Raw genomic sequence first — 23,752 nt, forward strand, 5'->3', positions numbered from 1 at the left:
ACTTTAGAATGAATCAGACGATTCGCAATGTCGCTCTCTGATCACGTCATTTGGCCGATAGATTGCGTCACCACGTCATTTCTATCTATGGTTACTTCCGTGGGTTGAAAGAACGTATTCCTTTATATTTCGAATATTGTTTAAACGCGACATTTTCTGAATTGATTTCAATCGTTGCTAATGAAGTATGTTAACTATCCAGCCTAAGAAGATTTAGCATGTCCATCATGACGAGGATTACAGTTTCAAAAAGATTATCCTGTGAATCTGAGATTATACACCGTGTTTAGTTCGACGAATTATATAGAAAAAGATTGACACATTAAATATCCTATTGGCTCTTCAGATCTCATGTTTGAAGGCTCGTCATGAGACGAGAATAACCAATCAGACACGCGCTTAATGTCTACCCCCACCCCTTTACCGTTTCCTTCAACCGTAAACGGTCGTGGTGCTAGTTTACCTCACACAACGAACTACCGGAGGGACCATTCGCGGCAATAACATTGTAAAGTACACTCAGGAATACCAACAGTAGTATGACTCTTTTGTAACGACGTTTTTATAAAGTATTGTCGTGAATTTGTATTGGGCGGGTTCCCCAGCGGTCTCGTTACTGGCACTGTTAGCCGGCTAATCTCCAGCGCGCGACAAAATGGCCGAATCGGACAAAATAAACATCGATTCGATCATCCAGCGCCTTTTGGAAGGTAATAAACTTGAATTCTTGTTGATGTATATTGCATAATGTTAAATAAGTGTTTGAACGAGTAACGTTATATAGTTTTACTTGTGGTCGTTGTCGTCTCCAGTCAAGTCTATATATGACTGTGTATTGTTATATATATAAGTTAAATGCATATCTCCGTTGATGTAATTAAAATACTGTTGTATAATTGGCATATTTATTACATATAATCCGAATTATATTTAAGCGCATGCGCATTTCGTTTGTCGTCGCGTTTAAAATCCCACTAAGATGTCGTCATAGGTCTTTATGCCAAATTTTGACTAGGATATTCAGGTAAAAGAAATAGTTGTATTGTAGAAATTAGATTATATACAACTCATTTGCCTTCTTCATACTTTCCAGTAAATATTAGCGTTAGTTAACCTTAAAGTGAACAGCAGTAAACCTAAAAATAAATATCTAACTCTATCTATCTATCTATCTGTCTGTCTGTCTGTCTGTCTGTCTGTCCAAATGAATTGTGATGAAACGGTAAAATGTATAAAGGTAAATGTCTGAGCCTTGCTATTGTTACTGTAAATGAATATGCTGCCCCGCAGTAAATGATTGTTGTTTCTGATGCAAGCTTCAGTAAAATTAGATTTCACTGCACTTGGATCACAGACAGGTCTATATTTACTTTTAACTCTTTAAATATCTGTTTGTTATCTGCAACCTGCATTTGGATAATGCATTTGCCCTTTAAATCAGGTGGTTTAAGACTGCCTACTAAATGTGAAACAACCAAAGAGCTGGTTAATAAAAAAAAAATACTTGCAAGGTGTAGCATAAATGATTATTTTCTTATCTTTTAGATTTTTACTTGCCTTTGAGGCTTTTTATTTATTTAAGCTCAATATGGCTGTGGAGTAAATTTACTTGTTTAGAAAACAATACTTGCATTTTCTAATTAATAAGCATTGCTGTATGAATAAAGACATAAGGAATTAAAGATCCTCTAATACGTGAAAATTAACATCCAACAATGTTTTAATTGTTAATTCATTGTCAAAAATATAATTTTTAATAATAATAATTAAAAATACTCATTTTTAATTTTATAATAATTTTTCACTTTCTTTTTTCTAGTGAAGGGCTCAAGACCTGGTAAAAATGTTCAGTTAACTGAGCAAGAGATTCGAGGATTGTGTCTAAAATCTCGAGAAATCTTTCTTAGTCAGCCAATACTACTGGAGCTGGAGGCACCCCTCAAGATTTGTGGTAAAGATCTGATAGCCTTTACACTCAGATTTAAATTTTCAGTTGAGCAAAACAAGCTTAACTAACTGAAATCTATCTATCTTCACTGCAGGTGATGTTCATGGTCAGTACTATGACCTGCTCAGGCTTTTTGAGTATGGAGGATATCCACCAGAGAGTAACTACCTATTTCTGGGAGACTATGTTGACAGAGGCAAGCAGTCACTGGAGACCATCTGCCTGCTGCTTGCTTACAAGATCAAATATCCAGAGAACTTCTTTCTTCTCAGAGGAAACCATGAATGTGCCTCAATCAACAGGATATATGGATTTTATGATGAATGTGAGTATGCTTATTTTGGGCTGGGTGGTATCTTAATATAATTAATTATAATTAATCTTAATATAATATAACAGATTCTAACATAACCTTTATTTAAAAAAGAAATTGCTGTTTAATAAAAAAAACTTGGAAACAGTTTGAGTTTTGTGTTGTACAATTGGGTTCAATAGCCAACGTAAGGAACATCAATTATTGTGTAATATTCATTAGGGTAGTTGACAAATGAACAAATTTATTAATAATGTTTGTTTATTAGAAATTTAGTTGACAGGACCTGTATCTTAAATTGGAGATGTGGATCAAACAGATTAAATCATTGAACTAGGCCCATCACAATAAACGTTTTTTGTTGGCCAACATATTGTCACTGAAATGATTAACTGTAGGTCATCATAATGTTTCGTAATCCATACTAGATAATTGGGTTTTGCTAGTTAGCTATGATTAGTTTTATTGTAGTAGCATCTTGTTCGATATCAACAACATGGGGTAAATTATCTTTAACAATGTTATCTCAACATTGTTTAAACAGAAATGACTTTACAGTCAAGAAGTGGATTAAATAACTACTCACTGCTTGCTATTGTTAGTTGTAATAGCAATTTATTGTTATTATTCCTTTTATTTCAGACTTCTAGGTCCATATCCAAAAACATAACACATTACCAATAAACGTATAATACAATAATAAATTCACATATTGCAACACATAAAAAAAAAAAAATATATATATATATATATATATATATATATATATATATATATATATATATGAGCAATTCCATGAAAATGTCAACCTTATCATGAAAAAATAAACTTTTGACCAAAATAACAAAACCTATTTCAATTTGCTTATTAAGGTCTATATTTTATTGTTATGATGTGCTCTTGTTGAATTTTTAAGGAAATTGTTTTGTTTATCCATGAAATATGAGGATTGTGCCAATGCTAATTTTCATTATCATCCAACCACTTTTCGTGCTTTCAAAAAAGGGGTTAAAGACTCACCTTTTCCATGCTTTAAGTTAACAGTAATCATTCTGCAGAAGGATTGGAGTCTGTAGTATAAATAATTATCCTTACTTTTTCATAACATTATTGCCCTTTTGATTTATGAGCTACATATTTAAGACATCACGCAGCTTCGGTCACGTGTCACGTCCGTAACGATTTAATGAAAAAGTTTATATTGTGGAATAAATATTATAACAAATAAAATGAAACTTTGTATACAAAGCCAAAATATGTCCATACTAATTATGATCGCCAACTCATCTCAGGTCTTTGCTCTGAACAACCACAATTTTGCGTTACGGACGTGACCATTTTTAAACTCCTTATTAATATAAGCCAATGACTAGCGCATATTTGTTCATTATGATGCTGCATTACAATTACTGACTTACATTACATAACATCCATATGTTATATCAAGAACTGAACATTTCATTTAACTATAAACCACTTTAGTAACATTTCAGAAATAAATGTTTAATAAGAAAACAACATTTTACATATTGCCATAATTGGCCATAATGACTTAACCTATTTCCTCCGTCTTACTTGCGGTTCATGTGCGCACGCGCTGCCTATAGTGAAATATAATGACAATGAACCATAAGGCTTTGAACCTATACATTTTGTAAAGTATAGGCTAAGCATATAACAATTTTGTTATTTACATGTGATACTGCATTAATTTGCATACATGTTTTATAAGCTGTAAAATGAAGCATCAGTTTGGTGCGAAGTTATAAAATATTTGTCTTTGTTTGATTTGTAGATTAGGCTATTTAAAATGTATATAAGAACTATTAATAACTGTTATTTTCGAAAAGGAAAAAAGGGTGGTTGTTGATAGTAGTCTGCACTAAATCATGAATATGCCTAGTTGAGTTTATGACGCGGCTCCAGGCAGCACAGACGACCAGGATCAGCGCTGGTTCGTCAACTCCTGTGTCAAACTGTGGCCAGAATATCCTTCTTTCATTTTGCTTTTTTGGCAAAAAACATCTGTAAGCACGTGTGTTTGCACGTGTTACTGTCATGCGAGTTAACAAATATGTGTTGCTCATAAAAGCCGATCACAACGAACGCGCTTCTTCATTCCAGAGACGTGAGGCGCTCCGCAATGCATTTTATGTTGACAAGAAGAAAAGGAGCACGGTGCTCTTTTGAATGTCACTATAGATAACAACTGAATCAGCTGGTCTATTGTGCGCGAGTGTTGCTGTCAATGTTTTCATAATTAAATTTTTTAAATAACATTATGAAATTCAAGATTTGTAAAGTCATACAACTTTGGATGACTTAAAACAGCGACCACAAGTCTCTCCGTCATTAAAAAGTTCGCCGTAGTCATCTTGACACTGCTGTCACCTCCAAGGAAACCCCGCCTCTGCTTTCGTTTGATTGAAGAATGAAAGACGCCACTGAGGTAACATGCTTTTCTTCTGGAGCGCACAAAGCGCGCAATGACAAAACGCGAGGCGCGCAAGGCGCATAATCAATAACCTCCATGCATTTGGTCTTTTCCCACTGCTCAAAATGCGCACGCCGCGGGTCAGGCCACAGCGGAGTTTTCATTTCATGCAGAGCATAAATATGTTTTTTATTTAATTAATTAAATAACTATTTATAAAGATAAATTATCAAAGCGACACAATTTATTTTCCAAGCCCTTTATCCAAAATCTAAGCACTTTCAAAGCTTGAAAATTGGCTATAGCCTACATTAAAATTGAAACATTTTCAAAGATTTCCAGCACCCGGCAAATGCGCTTGAGTGCTTATTAAAATTATTTTAATTAATAAGAATAAAATAAGATTAAAATCTTGATATTGATCTAAGCTTTAACTACATTATATGAGTATTAAATTTGTTAGAAAATCGATAGGACCTGCAGCTGTAAATATTTAATTCAATATTTTACACAATCGGTTATGAACTATAGCCTAAAAATATAAACATTATAGTCATCCATCGTACATGCCTACAACCAATGACTATTTTTCTATGCTTGTTTAACATAGCCTACACAAAACCTTTCTTAAGTTTTAAAGTTTTCTCTCTCACCCTGGTGCGTATGAACTTTTTGCAACCTGTCCTGAAGTGACTGCCGACGAGAAAAAGAAAGCAAGCGCGAGTGGAGAAATTAAATTATTTATTCCATCAACTAACACATTAACTAGAATAAACTAAAATAAACTTTGTCAAATATAATATTGCCATATCTGTGACAAAACTAGATTTTAAATATTCTCCACTTAGACACGGTCTTGCGCAACAGTCGGGCAATGATTTAATTCAAGTTTGTCTGGAAACACTAACTTTAGGAGCCTGCTAAACATAGGCCCATTATAGCTGATTATGTTTATTATCAATTCTATATTATTCAGAGTATAAAAGCACCATGTTAGCATGCAACATTGTTACCGAATTGAGTTTTGAACATTCGAACGTGCGTTAACCTTTAACAACACACATGCCATAATACGAATTAAATATAACAAGGTGATATCTATTTAAGTTTGATTAATTGTGCAACCTTACCATTCAGATGTCTCAGAGGTTAAAGTTTATTGGTTTACACACCCAACAGATATCCACAAATAGGTCTTTGGTCAAGTTTTGAAAGCATTTATCTGATTTTCGTAATGTGTCAACTGTCAATTTCAGAGCAGTCACGTCCGTAACGAAGACAAGTCACGTCCGTAACGATAGTTTTTCCTCATTAATGCAAAAATGAAAAACTAAATACAATTAATTATATATGTCCCATGCAGAGCCAACCCTTATCCTTTTGACTGTTATATATTTTTTTGTCTTCTGCATTTTCATTCACAGAATTTTCACAAAGTATGTCAACTCACAAAACTCATGTCTTTTTTTTGTCACGTCCGTAACGCATTCATTTTGCCGTCATTTTAAATATAAAACACCTGCATAGACTGATATTTTTTGATGCCTGAACTCCATGGTTAAGGGGTAAGAAAAATATAAACATATATTTCAATATACTGTTAACATATACCTTCTCTGAGAATATACGTTTCATTTTTTTTACTGCAAATGTCACGTCCATAACGCTGGAATCAGCCATATATATATATATATTTACAAACTAATTTGCTTGACTTTACAATTTACAACATTGGTGCTCTACATCATCATCATCATTGAAATAATCTTTAAAGATGTGATACAAATATTCAACTTTACTCACCATTAAGGCTGGGCGATTAATTGAAAGGTAATTACTGTTATAGTAGGTGTTGTCCCTTTCTTCAAAATCAGATTGGGGTGTAGACTAGATATTACCATTAGAAATTATCATTAAATGTTATCATTTTGCAGTCCTAATATGCAAGTTTTCTTTTTCTTTTTTACAGGTAAAAGACGTTATAACATCAAGCTCTGGAAAACATTCACAGACTGTTTCAACTGCTTGCCAGTAGCTGCTATTGTGGATGAAAAGATTTTTTGTTGTCATGGGGGTAAGTCTTATTTATTTTTTATTTATTCATCTTTTTCCCTCTTTACCCTAAGACTAGACCTAGTCAAAGGTTAACCTGGACACTAGATCTGCATAATGAAGAATTTGTTTTACTTTAGGCGAATACTCTAATTGAATGTTTAAATTAGAGAAACACTTTTAACTGTTTATCTGGAAGGTGTAATTTGTCATTCTAAAAATGGATAAATGTAGCTTAGTGTTTTTTACACTATATTTACATTGGTTTTAAATTGTTGCAGAAATTATAGGAAATACCACACATAAACACTTATAAAGAAAAGTATTTTAACCTCAAAGGTTTTCTCCTTTAGGGGAGGCACTTTTAACCACTTCAGAGACAAACCCATGAACCACACACTAAACTATTTAAAGAATATGCTTTGCAATTTTTAGTGATTATTGTAGAAAAAAAGTTTTTTTTTTTTTTTTATGGAAATGCGATGCTTACAATATGTTTATCCAAAACACCTAGAAGCTAATGAGTTGAACCAGTTATTTTCATTAGTGAGATGACTGGAGTTGAAAAACAAGGTCACCTTCCTGCTCCAGCCCTATTTAAATGCATTTAAACCAGCTAATTAAGGGCAGTGTCTTATTCAGTCTTGCCGTCATGTGCTCTCATTATACGTCATCAAGTTCAGTTCCATTACTTAAAGAACTTGCAGACAAAAGAAAGACCTTTGATGTGTTTTTGATATGAATGATTTATCACATGGATGTAAATGTGAAACATCCAGGCTGGGAATTTTGGAGTTGTGGTCCTTGATGTGCTAGAAATCAAAACATGGAATTCGTAATATTAAACAATGTTCTTTCACACAGGTCTTTCTCCAGACCTGCAATCAATGGAACAGATTCGGCGTGTGATGAGGCCTACGGATGTCCCTGACCAGGGTTTGCTGTGTGATCTGCTCTGGGCTGACCCTGATAAAGATGTCATGGGCTGGGGAGAGAATGATCGTGGTGTTTCCTTCACCTTCGGGTCTGATGTCGTGGCCAAGTTTTTGCACAAACATGACATGGATCTCATATGCAGAGCCCACCAGGTAAATAATTTACTGAATGTATTCTGATCATTTTCTAGACCATGGGTTACCGAACTTGTTCCTGGAGGGCCGGTGTCCTACAGATTTTAGCTCCAACACTAATCAAATACACCTGAACAAGCTAATCAAGGTCTTACTAGGTATACTTGAAACATTCAGAAAGATGTGTTTAGGCAGGTTGAAGCTAAACCCTGCAGGGACACCGGCCCTCTAGGACCGAGAATGGTGACCCCTGGTCTAGACATATACATAAGTGTGTGCGTAAATTTAATAACAGTCAAAATCAAAAAAAGTTAAAACAAAAAGTTTTTATTCAGCAAGGCTGCATTTACTTGGTCAACATATAAAATTGATGTATTGTGACATTTTTAATTGTTTACGGTGTGTAAATGTTCAAATGTAATCAATGTTTGCTATTCAACGACCTGTGGGGACTCTGTAGAATAGGTCTCTAGCATCCATTTCATGATCACAAAAGTCGACAAATGAGGGTGACTACTTTACCACATGTTGCCACCCTTGTTTTGCTCAGACTTTGCCTTGATGGGAGGTTGGAATGTGGGTGGGGGAGCAGGAGAGATGCAATTTAAACAATTGAAACATTGCTAAGAAGAACTAATATTTTAAATTGTTATATTTTTACACAGCAAACTTCATAAAAGATTGAACTGCTCTTATGAAACGAATAGTCTATACTCAAAGCAAAAAAGCTATACCTTCAAAATTGCAAGGTGATTATAGACCTATATTCACGATTTCACATAAATCAGCATGCAAAAAATGATTTCCTTTTCTTCATAGCAAATTAACATGCAAGTTGATTGTTGCATAAAAATAAAAGTTTAAATAACAAAATGGTATTTAATCAACAAGCAAGTTAAATATATTTAAATAAGATGAAAATAAAAGCTAAGGACTGAAACCAGCTCAAATGGTCATGAATAAAACGTGTTACAGTGATGTACACATGTAAAGGTATGTCATGTCTGAAAAAGCCTTTTTTAGAGGTGTTTTGACAGTTTAGAGCCACCGTACAAGCGAACAGCTAAATAGTACGTTTAGAAAACGTGGCACAGATTCATCTTTTTTGGCGTTTTGACATTTCACATGTAGGTGCTGCTTGTCAATCAGACAACACTTCTGCGCTCGTTCTTGCCGTCAATCGCGGGAAAATGTTCGATGAAAAGTTTATGATAAACCGCTGAGAGTTTTACTCAACTGTAGAGGCAGAGTTGCCATCAGTCAGCTTTTGATACAAAACCTGCATTGAGCTGACTTTATGGCAAACAGAGCAGAATGTAAAGACAGAATGAGCGGCTAGTTAAGAGCCCCTTTGACTGGATTCATCTCTCACCTCTCCCCCGTGCTACAGTGTGCGTGTTTGCGGTGACAGCTCTCACGCGAGCTCGTTATAATCAATATGAATATTCCGATCAAACTGAATACAATCTTACATCAACAACAAATGACCAGCAACGCGTTGATAATAACAAATAATCAGATTACAAACAACCGTTATGTTTACACATGTTGTAAAATGTTGGGCTGCAGTTTGGGGTGTGTGAAGCAGAGGAAGAGAGAAAAGAGGAACGTTTTTTTTTTTTTTCGCCATGAGACCATTTTCTGTGATGTTGCCTTTTTGGTAACTTATTTGTTGTACCACACAAAAAGTAATAAATATTTTGGACCAAGTTACATGTGTCCTCTTTCATTCACCAGCTGAAACTAAAAGAGTTCACCCCGAAACTAATATTATTCGGCCCTGGAGTAATAAGTGAATCTCCTCTGCTATCTCTAACACTACAAAGAGACAGAGCAGGAAAGGTTTACACATGTAATATTTTTCCTGAGGTGATTTAAAGCAAAATACACAATGACTCTCAATCAAACATATCTACAATGATGAGGAACATGATTACTTACTGAGTTATTAACGCACAGCAGTGCCACGTGAAGAAAGGATGGACTTTGAAGGAATAAACAGTGTGAGGAGATTACGTAATTTATCGGCTTAAATATATCGGCCTAATTTGGACATCGGATCGATAATGATAATCTTAAAAACAACATTTATCGGCCGATAACGATATGGGCGCCGATATATCGTGCATCCCTATTTTAAACCATTTAACTGCTGGTATTAATCGGTCAATTAATTTGTCTGTCAAAATGAGCATCGCTAACCTGCAGCACAGTGGTTGACTTAAGCGCAGAGAAATTTCTGTTGATGCTTCATTTGGTCTGTGTGTTTTTTCGCTCTTGCTGCTTCCACAGAGATGACATGATATCATGCGGCTGTAATAGTGTGAGCAGGATAGTCACTATAATGTCTTGAAGAGAGTGTTTTGTATGTTTGTTTCTTGCCTTTGTTTTTCTTAGTGTGCGTGAGTGCGTTTGTGCGTGCGTTTGTGTGCGTGTGTGTGTGTGTGTGTGTGTGTGTGTGTGTGTGTGTGTGTGTGTGTGTGTTTGGCACTGTTAAAAAATGAGACTCTTGACTGCAAACCAAATTACCTAAATAGATCATTGCATTTCTAAAATTCAGTTCTGTCCTCAGCTTTAGTGATAATAAGATGGACATATATTGCAAAATTTGTAAAGCATAGATCGTCTGCTCTCTGAACAGGTGGTGGAGGATGGCTACGAGTTCTTTGCGAAGAGGCAGTTAGTCACGCTTTTCTCTGCTCCCAACTACTGCGGCGAGTTTGACAATGCAGGTGCCATGATGAGTGTTGATGAGACCCTTATGTGCTCATTTCAGGTTAGTATGTGCCTATTCTTTGTTTTTGTTTTATTCTAATTCTTAAAATCTAAAATTTATTTAAATGTTACATAACATACTTTTAAATGCGAGTTTAGAGTTTAAAGAGCACTTTAACTGATGAAAATTGATTGAATATTTGTAATATTTGCATCTTAACACTAATTGTGAACAGGGTATCTACAGGGTAGGGCTGCGCTATTCTGGCTAAAATGAGAATCACGATTTTTTTGCTTTAAATGCTTTAAATTGCTTTAAAGATCATGATTATTTTCATGGTTCTGTAGATTTAAAATAAAGGTTAATATGAGTGGGCTTTTATTTTTGTTATTTCTCAAACATACAGTAAAAATATTATGTAAAAAATATTATAATAATATTATGTGTGGGTCTACTGTTGGTTAAAATGCTACATTTTGTATAGACTTAGAATGGTGGACTTAAACAGACATTAAATTTGTCCTGGTCAATAATGCACAGTAAAGTGATGACCACAAAACATTTTCCTATTTCTGATGTTGAATTATTATGTTTCAGACATATGTTTGCAATCTGTCATTGACAACAATATTAGACAATTTTTTTTTTCTACTGGTAACATCAGATTCCCTCTTGCATTTTATTCAACATAATAGGCTACAGTGGTTATACTGACACTGTTAACACTTTTTGTTCACTAAGAAAGAAAAAACATATCAAATGCTTGTCGCAATCATAACTCTATAATGCGATATGATTATTTAAATGACGTGCTCGCTTTCGGTTTCATTTTCACTGCTAAGTCCAGTTCATATTTCCTGTGTGGCGCCCAAATGATCACTGTTCCACAACCTGAATGTTGTTTACAACTGTATTACCTGTTATTCACAGCCTCTGCAGGTTCTGTTCACTTAAGTAGACTTTATCTACATGCGCGCGCTCACCCTCTCTGTGGTAACAGGTCACGGTCAGCTCATGTCACGTGTGATTTCATGGCCGCGAATACATCATTACATGAAGACAGAAATGGCATTTGTTTGGTGAATTATACCTTGTATATACTGAATGTAACTCTTTCAACACCATTGGTGTCCACGTTGCTAAACAACGTATGTAAAATAATGTGAAGATCTTGAACTTGAAAATATGATTGGCAGAATCATAGAAAGGCTGGATTAAGATCGTCCAAGGTGTCGAAACGAGATCAGGATTTTTTTTTTCCGATTAATTGTGCAACTCTACTACAGGGTTTTAAAAAGTGTTATTGTCTTAAATCTCTAAAGCTAATTTTAGGCCTCAAAAATCTTAAATCTACTGAAATATTGTTGCCGTTAAATACAGAGACATACACTTATTATTTTTAATTTGTGCACAATAATGGGTTATATTTCTGTCTTAGTGATCGCGAACAGATCTTTCCTCCAGTAAGCACCCTTCTCCACAAACTACTTTTTAAACATGCCTTATACCCCCCTGACTCGAAATAAACCAATGTATACTGTTATTCAGTTATTAAAACTAGGGTTGGGCTTATAGAAGGTGCCATTGTCCATAGATGATGACCAATAGACAACACGATGATGAGCCGGCATCAGCGATCCTCTGCCCCGCCCCCGTCGCAAACCTGCTCTCTAAAAATACACACATAGGCTCCGTTTACACTAATACGTCTTAGTTTTAAAATGCCTTTTTAGAACAAAAATTATCCACATCCACTCCATGTTTTAACAAGCATTTCTAAACAGCCCTAGTTGTTAAACATGATATTTAATTAATCTTTTCTCGACTTAATCTTCAAACGACTCTTCAGTCTTTTGAATTTATCAGGTAAGAAGTCACAGCATCAGTACACTGCTTTAATCTTTCACTTTCACGCTTGTCATTTTAGTTTAAACCTCAGATGCTGTTGGTTTTGCACCTTTTTTACTGACTAACCTCCTGCGGAAAAAGTGATTGACAGGTGGTATTTTGTGTGCAACTTATCTTTATTTATTTATGCATAATAAATATATTATTATTATTATAAATTATAATGAACTCATCTCCACCTATGACGACGATGCCATCGTCCATCGTAATGTTTCATAATAGACATCGTACGATGCCGAATTGGTCGACATCGCCCAACCCTAATTAGAACAGTACACTGAGATCAGATTTGAGAAACAGTGAACCAATAATACTGCACATGTGTGATTTAGTGAACCGAACACAAACAGTACATGACAACCTGCTGTGACTGAACTAAACTTGAACAATTGCAGCATGGGTAAACGGAGTACTTGTATGAGGGGGTGAAACTTAAGTTTATTTCATAACAAAGTCGAAATGGACTTTAATTAAGTGAATCATGCTTCAGTTGGGTTGCTGAACTTAACTGAGAAATGTTTCAGATCATGGGGATGTTTTAAAGGTGCAGTAGGTGATCTTCCACAATGCTTACAGCTTAGCATGAATCTCTGAATCACAGTCCCTCCCCTGCTGTCTAGAGCCACGCCTCCTTAAACACGAGCACAGCAAAAGAACCCTCTCTCATGTGTCAAAAGCGACTCGTGCTTGTCCGGCGGCGTGCAAGCCAAACTGACATGCGATTTCAGAGTGAATATTAGAGTTGCATGGTAAATAATATAGGGAGAGACTAGGCAGAATAGCATTACTTGTTTCAACAATTAGTTTTGTTGTTAAACTAATTAAAATCTACATTATCAATGCTGATGTCTTATCAATCTTTCATCGGAAGATTTTAGTGGCTGAACAACACTTTTGTGAAGATATAACCCATTTGTAATAGCAACATCTAACGTTACTTCAGCTTTGCGTAAAGCTACTCACAGTTTTAAAACAGAACATTACCTGTCTAAGAGAAATCCTTCAGCAATTGTGACATCCTTTCTCCAGCATGCAAAGGTAACTCCAATATTGCTTCAGGTTTTTAAAAAGTTTTGATTCAGCAGGTGTTTACCGATCGCGCACATGCTCTCTCCCTCTCTTGTAAACGCGCAGCACAAACAGCGGTCAGCGAAGCTGCGTACAAATGACTGCGCAGTTGTTCAAATCTGCATTTGCTGACAGACAGTTTGAGCTACTTATCAGATTTATGAGAGATGTCGGGCCGACTATTCAATTGGTTGAACATTTTTTTAGTTTTATGCCTTACCCAAAATTTCAAAATACATATAAATACATTTAGATCATTTACTGTAATCATCGCTATTGGACTGTGAAGAGATCAACCAGCACAACAAAAAATGCTTTTAAGGACAATCACCTACTGCACCTTTAACTGACTGAAATTATGATTGCTGGCTACATATATTTGGTATGTTGAGTCCTAACATAGAAGGATTGTCACAAAAGATTTCATTTGCACTAAAGATCTGAACTTCTAATCTCTACTGTGTATCTAACCTCTGAAGCGGCCTTGCATAGGTACAGTATTTTACTTAAGGCTGCTGTCTTGTGGGCTGTTGTATATGAATTTGAGGAAGGGTAAATGATAGTGGTCATGCTTCAATACATGTTTCAAACAATGTATGAAGTTTTTATTGTACAATAATTATTCAGATTATTTCGAATCTTGCACCTAACAAATATCCTTATTTAGAAAAAAAAACTAAACTAAAACTGAGCAATTTCAAAATATGGTAAATAGTAAATCTGCCTCTAAAAGCTAATTAAAACCAGAGGTGGAAAGAGTAATAAAATCTTTTACTCAAGTAAAAGTACTGTTACTTAAATTTTTTTTTACTCAAGTAAAGGTAGTTACATGTCTATAAATCTTCTCAAGTAAAAGTAAAAAGTAACTTCTTAAAAACATACTCATGAGTAAAAAGTAAAGAGTAACTATTTCTCAAAAGGGAAAAGACGATATAAATTTCCAATTAGTTGTTTTTATTTGTAGAAGTAACTTTAAAAATTAAAGACCAATAACAAAAAATGATATATTATTTAAAATGTTTTACAGATTATCCTATTTAACAATTTATACAAATGCACAAATTCTAATGCAACATCTGCGTGTTAGCTAAATGGGCTATATGCACACAGACTTTTAATTTTCAGCCAGGCATTCCAAGGGCTTCCGATGACGTCTTTCCATTTCAAATTTTTCATGTTTAAGGTCTGATTTCTTTAAAAATCAGTGATCCTCACTATATCATACAATATGAAGTGGGTTTCAGATCAGACAAGAAGCACTGCATTAAAGTCCATTTCTCCCTGCCATGTCTTTAAAATATTACAGTTTGTTTTACCCCAGTATTTTGGTTTTTGCTAGATACAGTTGCGGTCGAAAGTTAATGAGAATTATTTATATCATTTATAAAATTTCACATTTGTTGTATTTTATTAACTTCTACCCCCACTCCAACCCTAAATCCAACTGTCACAGTAACGTAAAAACAGTAGTTGTATTGAGTATTATTTATGCTGCTATTTATTAAATTACCAAATAAATTGTATTTTTTTAAAGCCTACCCCCAACCCTAAACCCAACCGTCACAGTACTGTAAAAATGTTAATTATTGTTATACATTCATTCATTTTCTTTTCGGCTTAGTCCATTTATTAATCTGTGTTCACCACAGCGCAATGAACCAACAACTTATTCAGCATATGTTTTAAGCAGCGGAGGCCCTTCCAGCTTCAACCCATCACTGGGAAACCCATACGCACTCATTCACACACTACAGACAATTTTTAGCCTACCCAATTCACCTGTACCGCATGTCTTTGGACTGTGGGAGAAACCAGAGCACCCGAAGGAAACCCACGCAAACATGCAAACTCCACACAGAAATGCCAGCTGACCCAGCTGAGGCTCGAATCAGTGACCTTCTTGCTGTGAGGAGACAGCACTACCTACTTTGCCACCGCGTTGTCTGTTGTTATAAAGTGTCATAAAAATGCTGCTATGTTGATGTATATAGCTCTTATTCTCAAAGCTTGATGAGCATACAGTTCTTCATGATATATATATCATAATTTGTAAAATAAAGAGTTGCAGGTTAAGGAAACACTAAACAACATGTGATAAAGTTACCGCGGGTCCTGGTGCAGATGAAAAGAAACATAGGAAGATAGGCAACTAAAACGGACAGAGTTTAGGTGCCCTGGATATTATTGGATGCAGCCAGTAGGCAAAAGCGAGATTCATAGTCTAACAAGTGCAAACATTACATTAAACAACGGACTGGAGATGCTTTTATACTAAGCGGTCTAAACTTTCCCTGAGTTATTTGTTTATTTTCTGCGTCATTAAGTCATGAAGTTCCATATCACGCCAATAAGGGCACAGGCATGGCTAAAATTATCAATGAGGCATACAGTAGCTTACCTTGTCATTTCTGGGGTTGACAGGTCTTTTGCTGATAAACTGATACACAAATCCAGCTCCAGCAACAGTAAATAGACAAGTTTACCGCAGATTTTTCTGCGGCTGCAGTGACGTGGTTTCCAGGCATGATTTCCTTTTACTTTTTCCGTTGCATTTCCTTATATATTTATTTTTTTACTCCGTAACGCATGTGATTTAAAATGTAGCAAAGTACAATACTTTAGGCAAATAATACTTGAGTAAAATTACAGATTTTAAACACTACTTTAAAAAGTACAAATTCTCAAAAAAAACTACTTACAGTAAGTACAGTAGTAAGCAGTACTAAGTACAGTAACGTGAGTAAATGTAATTGGTTACTTTCCACCTCTGATTAAAACCAACTGAATTTGAAATCAAAAAGTCAAAACAAAATTTAAACTAATTAAAAAATCTAAAACTATTATAAGTAACCTTGATTGCTACTCAATCCTCGATTGATTGCTACTCAATCTGTCTCATACAATCATCAACAATTCCAATCTCAAACGTTTAACTTTTAATTTAAAAATAGCCTTAAACACTTTCCTTACAGTAACATTTGTTTAAAGTTTCTCCATTTATGTACTGCTAAAGATACTGACCTGACCTAGATTTTTTTTATTGTTACATTATTATTGTATTATTAAATATATTGAATTATAATTATATTTTGATAGAACAAGTAAAAATCTCTTTTCCAACTGGCATATTCAAATAAAATCCTTAGCGTTTATCCTTAGCGTTGTATAAGTCTAACATTTCATTTATAAGGGTCTTAAAAATGTCTTTGAAACCCTTCAATTTAACTTAGTAAAGAAGTTAGTGCCTCCTAATACATTTTACCTAAAGAATTGTTTCTCTGTTTCTGCAGATTCTGAAACCAGCAGAGAAGAAGGTGCTGTCATATGGCGGCGCTGGAGGATTTGGGAACAGCAGACCTGTAACTCCTCCTCGGAACACAGCCAAGGGTGGCAAAGCCAAGAAATAACATCAACTACTGCAGCATGCCTGAATATCCTGTCCATCATTCTACCTCTCCTTTTCTTTCTCCTCTTCTACTCCAAACACCAAACTAGTGCAGTGCTTTTTTTTTTTTCTCTCATCAAGACAAGAATGCTGGGAATCTGAATGGTCATGTGCGTGAATGAAATGCTTTTGTGGAGTTTGTGGGTTTCTATGTGAAACAGCATTGTGTGTGTATTTGTTGAAAGTGAGTTTGTTGTGAGATTGTATGCAAGGTTTTTTTTTTTCTTCTTTAGTAATTACGCACCTTTTACTGCGTTATAATTTTTTTTTTAAAGCTGTTCTGGTTGACTTTCTTGTAATACGCATCTTCACACATAATGTTCTATTGCTTTTTAGGCCATCTATTGGACCTGCGCTTTGCCCTTTTCTTCAGACCAAGCCTCAGGGTCCAGATTTCTATGAACATTTTCATTCCCCTTCAGCTCTAAAGCAATCTGAACAGAGGTGATTGTGCTCTTGAATTGTGTGCAAATCACTGCCAGTCTCTTCAATGTGAAACTTTGTCCAAGTGCGTGTCTGTTTACAGTAGTTATTGACGGCGCCCTGCACATTTTGTCATATACTTTTATTTTGACACATCATTTGCTTATTAAAACTCACACTCGGGTAGTGTTTAGCCTGGCCTGTGGAAATGCTCTGTTTCTTTGAATTTTTGGCTTGAACAAATTGTAGTAAGGTTTTTTTTTTTTTTTTTTTTTTTCGATTTATATAAAAACGATGCATGCTGTGCAAAAACACCAAGTGTGAATGTCTACAAAGAGGGTGCCATCGCTGTTTCAGTTTGCACAGGAATGCACTGTTTCTTTTTTTTCTGATTGTGGCTTTGTGCCACTTTGTAAACTGCAAACCTCACTTTTTCCTGTAAAAAGGACTTTTTTTAGTAGTCATGAATTTAGCCAATAAAGTCAGAATCTGGTGCAATTTTTTACTTTGTGTGTCAGTCAATGATTTCATTGTATTTAAGTGTTTACTGTGGCTGCATTCCATTCCAAGGCTTAACTCTGTTATCCATTTGAAGAGTTCAAAGGCAAAGGGAACTATAAAGGGTGTAATGTCTTGTTTCCATTGAGTGGTCTGGTTCTGTTCAGGTCGCCCTGATCAGGCTTGCGTTTCAACTGACAACCTTTACTTGGTAGACATGCTGTACAGCTGAAAGCTGTAATCAACCTCATTCTTGGCTGTGTATTTAAAAATGTCACTTTTTGTGTTTTCATTCTACTGGCTTGTTGTATGCGCAAGTGGTGATTCTTTTTAAACTGGTTGCATTCTAATCTAGCTTTTGGTTCCAAAAAAGTGGTATGGTTTGCTATTTTGGTATCTTTTACAGTAGAAATGGACACCCACTTCATTAAGTACACCTTACTAATACAGGGTTTGAACCTCCTTTGCCTTCAGAAGTGCATTATTTATTGTGGCTTTGATTTAACAAGGTACTGGAAATATTCCTCAGAGATTCTGGTCCATATTGACGTGATAGCGTCACACAATTGGTGCAGATTGATCAATGATGTGAATCATTGTTCCACCAAAGGTGCTCTTTTGGATTGAAAAACCAGTCTGAGATAATTCTTGCTTCATGACATGGCGTGTTATCCTGCTGGAAGTAGCCATCAGAAGATGGGTACACTGTGATCCTAAAGGGATGGAGATGTCAGCAACAATACCCAGGTAGGCTGTGGCATTGACACGATGCACAATTGGTACTAATGAGCCCAGAAGTGCAACTGTATCTGGATGCAAGCTGAGATTGCATCACTCAGCGATGCAATGTCAGACACAATGCACTCAATGGAGTGAGTGACGTTACTGTGACAGGAGTGGGGGTTAGGTGGGCACATTAAAAAGCATTGGATGCAGCTCAGATTGCACTGCACCAGGTCTGCATCCAGACCCCTTTCCAGAAGTGTGCCAAGAAAATATCCCCCACACCATTACACCACCAGCAACCTGAACCATTTCAACTGACACAAGGCAGGATAGATCCATGCTTTCATGTTGTTGGCACCAAATTCTGACCCAACCATCCAAATGTTGCGGCAGAAATCAAGATTCGTCAGACCAGGCAACATTTTTCCAATATTGTCCAGTTTTGGTGAGCCTGTTCGAACTGTAGCTTCAGGTTTTGATCTGTAGCTTCAAGGTAGTCTGACTGGCCATCTCAGCAAAAACATTATTTGAAATATGTCCGTTAAGATTTGTATGGAAAATATAGTTGACTATTTGTAAAAGTAATATAAACACTTTTTGATAAGAATTTTTTTTATTTTTAAATATAACACTGATAATGAACAGTATTCTTTCAAGCACAGCTCGTGTATTTACTCTTGTCATTCATTCATTTTCTTTTTTGCTTAGTCCGTTTATTAATTCGGGGCCCCACAGCGGAATGAACCGCCAACTTATTCAGCTGGTTTTTATGCAGCGGATGCCTTTCCAGCAGCAACCCATCTCTAGAAAATATTTACTCTTTTTAACTTGTGAAATTAACACATTTGTGAAAGTGACAACAATTATAGCACTAATGGAATTTATGGCTGCCTAAATTACTAATAATTATACATGTTAACAAACATCAGTAAATTAACAGTTATAAACAATCTGAGCTAATTTACTCTACTAAGTGAAGCCTGCAGCCACTGATCTTTTGAGTAACTTTGTAAAAATAGCTGAAATTAGCCAAATGAATGTTAAAAATTGCTAAACTTGTGGCTAGGCTGGGTCCTTTTGAAAAAAAAAAAGTTTCTAGGGTAGTATGAAAAGTTGCTAAAGCTAGCAACAAACTTGATAAGTTGGCAACACTAAGTGGGATCTTTAACCTGGAGATGGCGCTCTCATGTTGTATTTTAGTGGCCCAAAAATTACTTCATGCAATCTTACTGGAAGAGACGGCTGAAATGATGATATATTATAGGCCAACCAAGGTGGTAGAATCAGTGGCGTAGCGCAAAATGCGGAGGCCCCCCTGCAGGGATCGCTGACGGGGCCCCGTGATGAAGGGGGGGGGGGGGGGGGGGGGGGTACGTCATACGTCAATTTGCATATCACTGACGTCATCACGTCATCTACCGTTTCTGTTTAACAGCATATGGTTAATAAAGGGGCATTTATAATTGCACTACACTTTATATAAGCATGTTTATTTAACTACATTTATTGCTGTTTGAATACAGTATATCATTATAGATGTGTAACGTTAGTGAATGTGCAGTAATCTCTCATATGAAATACACTCAGACAAGTTCAGAAACTGTCACTAAAATATCTGTGATTGTGAACAAGAAAAGAATAAACGGTCCAAATAAATTGTTAAAATAAAGGAGAAGTAGATTGGTTTGACTGTACAAGGGAAATACCTTCACACTGCCTTTGCTAAATCATTTGTCGTCGGTACGCAGAGGGATGATCTGCTCTCGGGCTGCAGGTGGGAGAGGCTGCTGTACGAGGACTGACTGGGCCGCCTGTCAGTGCTGTGAGGCGGGGGAGGGGCCGGCGGCATCACACGCAGCTCGTTGAGAAGAGTAGGGACGGTACGGTATGGAAAAATGACAGTCTAAAAAAATCTCCAATAACACACAAAAAAGTCGCTAGATTTGTCGCTAGGGGGGTCTGAAAAGTCGCTAAATCTAGTGACAAAGTCGCTAAGTTGGCAACATTGGCGGCAAGCAATCAGAATGAAGTAGTCCACCGCTTGAGAGGTGTTCAGAGAACCCAGACGTGTGAACTTTGGTTCCGACCACAGTTGTTCCCAACAGTTTATTGAAAATCGCGACGACGCGGGGCCCCCTAATCACGCGGGGCCCCCCCGCGGTGCGTGCCCTGCGGGCCCGTCCGCTACGCCACTGGGTAGAATCTGCCTTTTTTCCCTCATGTTCCTAACCTGTCTGTGTGAGTTTCTTTTTTTTTTCTTTTAACCAAACACCTGGCTGTAACCATTACCTTACATGGTATTTGTTTTCCTTATGGAAGAGCATATGGCTTATAAAGAAGGAAACCCATATAAAACCACTTGAGTCAAAGTAAATAGTGAGTAGATTTTCATTTTAGTGTGAACTATGCCTTTAAATCACCAACTTAAGCAAAGTTATTAGAAAAAAAACATGCATGATAAAAGCATTTTTTAAAAATATAAACATGTGATTTTGGTTCTTGCAACACATTTCAAAAAAGTTGGAACAGTACAAAGTTTACCACATTGTAATGTAGCCATTCCTTTTCACAACTCTTAAAAGACCTTTAGGGACTAAATACACCACATGATGAAATGTTTCAGGTGTAATTTTATCCCATTCTTCATGCAAACAAGTTTTAAGGTAGGCAGTAGTTGTCACATTTTATGTTTTAAATACACCATACATTTTCTATGGGGACAGGTAGGGACTGCAGGCAGGCCAGTCAAGTACCTGTGTCCTCTTCCTCCACAGCCAGGATTTTGGAACGTGTATAGAATGTGGCTTTGCATTGTCTTGTTGAAATATGCATGGGCGGTGAAAAAGAAGGCATGAGCTTTCTCAGTGAATACTTTAGCACACCAAAACATATTTTCCATTCATTATTATTTGGTATTTAATATAAATCATTGTAAAATAATATTCATTAGTAATAATTTGCTAATTACTAATAAATATTAGCTGAAACTCACAAGGGGCCTTATAAAAATGTACAACTATGTCTGAAGTTTCAACTGTGTCTTATAACTTGTGTGGTCTTCAATGCTAGGTCTAGAGTACTCATATTTTTCTGCGCATTTTTTATGTTTCATTAATAAAACGTGGCTGATTCGACTCATCAGTTCATTAGCAGGGGACCTAATGATCCAAAATTGTCTTTTTAACCTAGAGAAAGATTCAAAATGAGTACTAATGGGCACATTACAGGAACCGTCATTTGGGAACCACTTATCAAAATCAGTGGAAGTACATTTAAATTAAAAATTTAAAAGGGAAAGGGAACACAAGCCTGCCAAGCCCACACTGGGACAAGTTTCAATGCAATCCTCTGCTCAACAATCAAAAAGCAATTTTGCCACTGAAGCAATTAGTGTTATTTACAAGAGGCTCAAGTTTTTTTTCATAGACCATTAAAACCCCAAATGTTGCTTTGATATTCACAATTTTCACAGTGATTCCTTAAACTATAATTTAGCAAGTTCAGTCTCACATTTCAAAGCAAGTGTTACTCCTAAATCATTTTAGAGTACATGTGGCTGTTAGCTCTTAGCAGAATGGAAAACAACTTTTATTCATATTGTAAATGGATTATATGCAACATAGGCTAATTCTGAAAACGTAGCACAATATACATTTCTGGAGATCGCGAATGTATGTATGTAATTATGTAGTCAAAAGTATTAATGGTCGCATTTTTTCTTTCAAACGAATGCTGTGGGGTGTTATGACCCCGTTCCTTTCCTTGCTAACCAGCTGACCTCTTACTTGTGGACGGCTTTCTCACTGTTACCAGTTTGTCAGGTAGTTTGACACGTACGTTGACAGACTTGAGATGCAGAGAGGAGTTGACCACGACGACAGGTTTCGAGTATGGTAAGGAACGGTTGCAGAAAGCAGGTAAGACAAAAACAAACAAGCCAAAAATCAAAATAAGTAAATAGCACGGTGAAACTGTGGTAAAATCTGAAAACATGGCAAAAAATAAGGTGGCTTTCCTTTTCAAAACACTGCAGTTGGGTTTTTGGAAGAGGGTGGGCGGATCAATAAATGTCACCAGTGACTTCTGGGGAATTTATGTGAGAAGAGCAGGCGCAAATGGTACTTTGATAGAAATTTGAGATCTGAAAAAGCATACACAGCGGCCTCTGGTGGATTCGCAAAAACAAAAGCTGCACAAAATTATAGCTCCTGGGAAGTATTTTTCACTCTCCAGAAATGTATATGGGGTACGTAATTGAAATAAGCCTAGGCTGATTATATGCTGAAGATAAACTCTTACTGTAGCTCATGTTATAATGAATAAATTTGCCTACTCAGCACAATATCTCTCTTATTAGTGTTGATTAGAATTTGTAGACATTTACATGTAGAGCTCAAACTGATTTTTTATGCAATTTATCAACTGGGATACACATTAAAGCAATCTGGTGTGGTTCTGTGTTCTTTTCACACTTTGTCAGAGTAATAAAATCCTTTGGGTGTATTTCCTCTACTCATTTACTCAATTGAAAAAATTCTGATTGGCCATTGTGTGCTACCTATATGTGTTTATGTATAAATACAAAAAAGAAACAACCATTGTCATACAAAAAGTGACTGTTCACAATTGGTGTTGACAAATATAATTATAATCAAGATTTTATTTTATTTAAATGCCCCAGGCAATTGATTTTGAGCTCATTTTTTCCAAGCCAGGCTCAATGGAGAAATGCCTAAAGGCAAGATTTCTGCTAAATAAAACACTTAAAATATAAATCTTTAAAATATCTAATGCAATCTGACAGCACTTCAAAATTATTTTGCTTTAGTGGTTAATTCAAATTGATTTGCATGACCTTATTCCCAGAAGATTCATACATTTAAATATGAATTGGCCCCTTTTTACAATACATAAAACGGTTACATTTTCCCATGTGATTGCCTTGAAATAACAGAAGTAGTACTGGCAGCTTATTACCCGGGGTTTGTTCCATAATTCACATGACATCCCAGATAGTATAAACTACCAAAAAATCAATAAAAGTGCCTTTGTTCAAATTCAGACTGTCTGAGGTTGTCTAAGTTCAACATATGACGTGCTCCTCCATCATAACCTTCCACCAAACTATTACATTTCACCTACAACTTTCAC

The 23,752-nt window shown here is 35.9% G+C and overlaps 1 protein-coding gene across 1 annotated transcript; it reads left to right on the forward strand.

Annotated features, from left to right (window-relative positions):
* Positions 1-387: 387 nt before the first annotated feature.
* On the forward strand, positions 388-17,882 carry ppp1cab (protein phosphatase 1, catalytic subunit, alpha isozyme b). The gene is made up of 7 exons (NM_212710.2): positions 388-710; positions 1,820-1,951; positions 2,043-2,273; positions 6,665-6,769; positions 7,612-7,835; positions 10,459-10,593; positions 16,800-17,882. Exons 1-7 carry the CDS (start codon positions 656-658, stop codon positions 16,914-16,916), a joined length of 999 nt encoding a protein of 332 aa, NP_997875.1. The 5' UTR covers positions 388-655; the 3' UTR covers positions 16,917-17,882.
* The last annotated feature ends 5,870 nt before the right edge of the window (positions 17,883-23,752 follow it).

This window comes from Danio rerio, chromosome 12 (genome assembly GCF_049306965.1).
Source record: "Danio rerio strain Tuebingen ecotype United States chromosome 12, GRCz12tu, whole genome shotgun sequence".
NCBI lineage: Eukaryota > Metazoa > Chordata > Actinopteri > Cypriniformes > Danionidae > Danio > Danio rerio.

Coding starts and splice junctions, on each gene's coding strand:
- ppp1cab (NM_212710.2), top strand. CDS start 656: ATGGCCGAATCGGACAAAATAAACATCGATTCGATCATCCAGCGCCTT. Junction 711..1,819: donor CATCCAGCGCCTTTTGGAAG/GTAATAAACTTG, acceptor TCTTTTTTCTAG/TGAAGGGCTCAAGACCTGGT. Junction 1,952..2,042: donor GGCACCCCTCAAGATTTGTG/GTAAAGATCTGA, acceptor TCTTCACTGCAG/GTGATGTTCATGGTCAGTAC.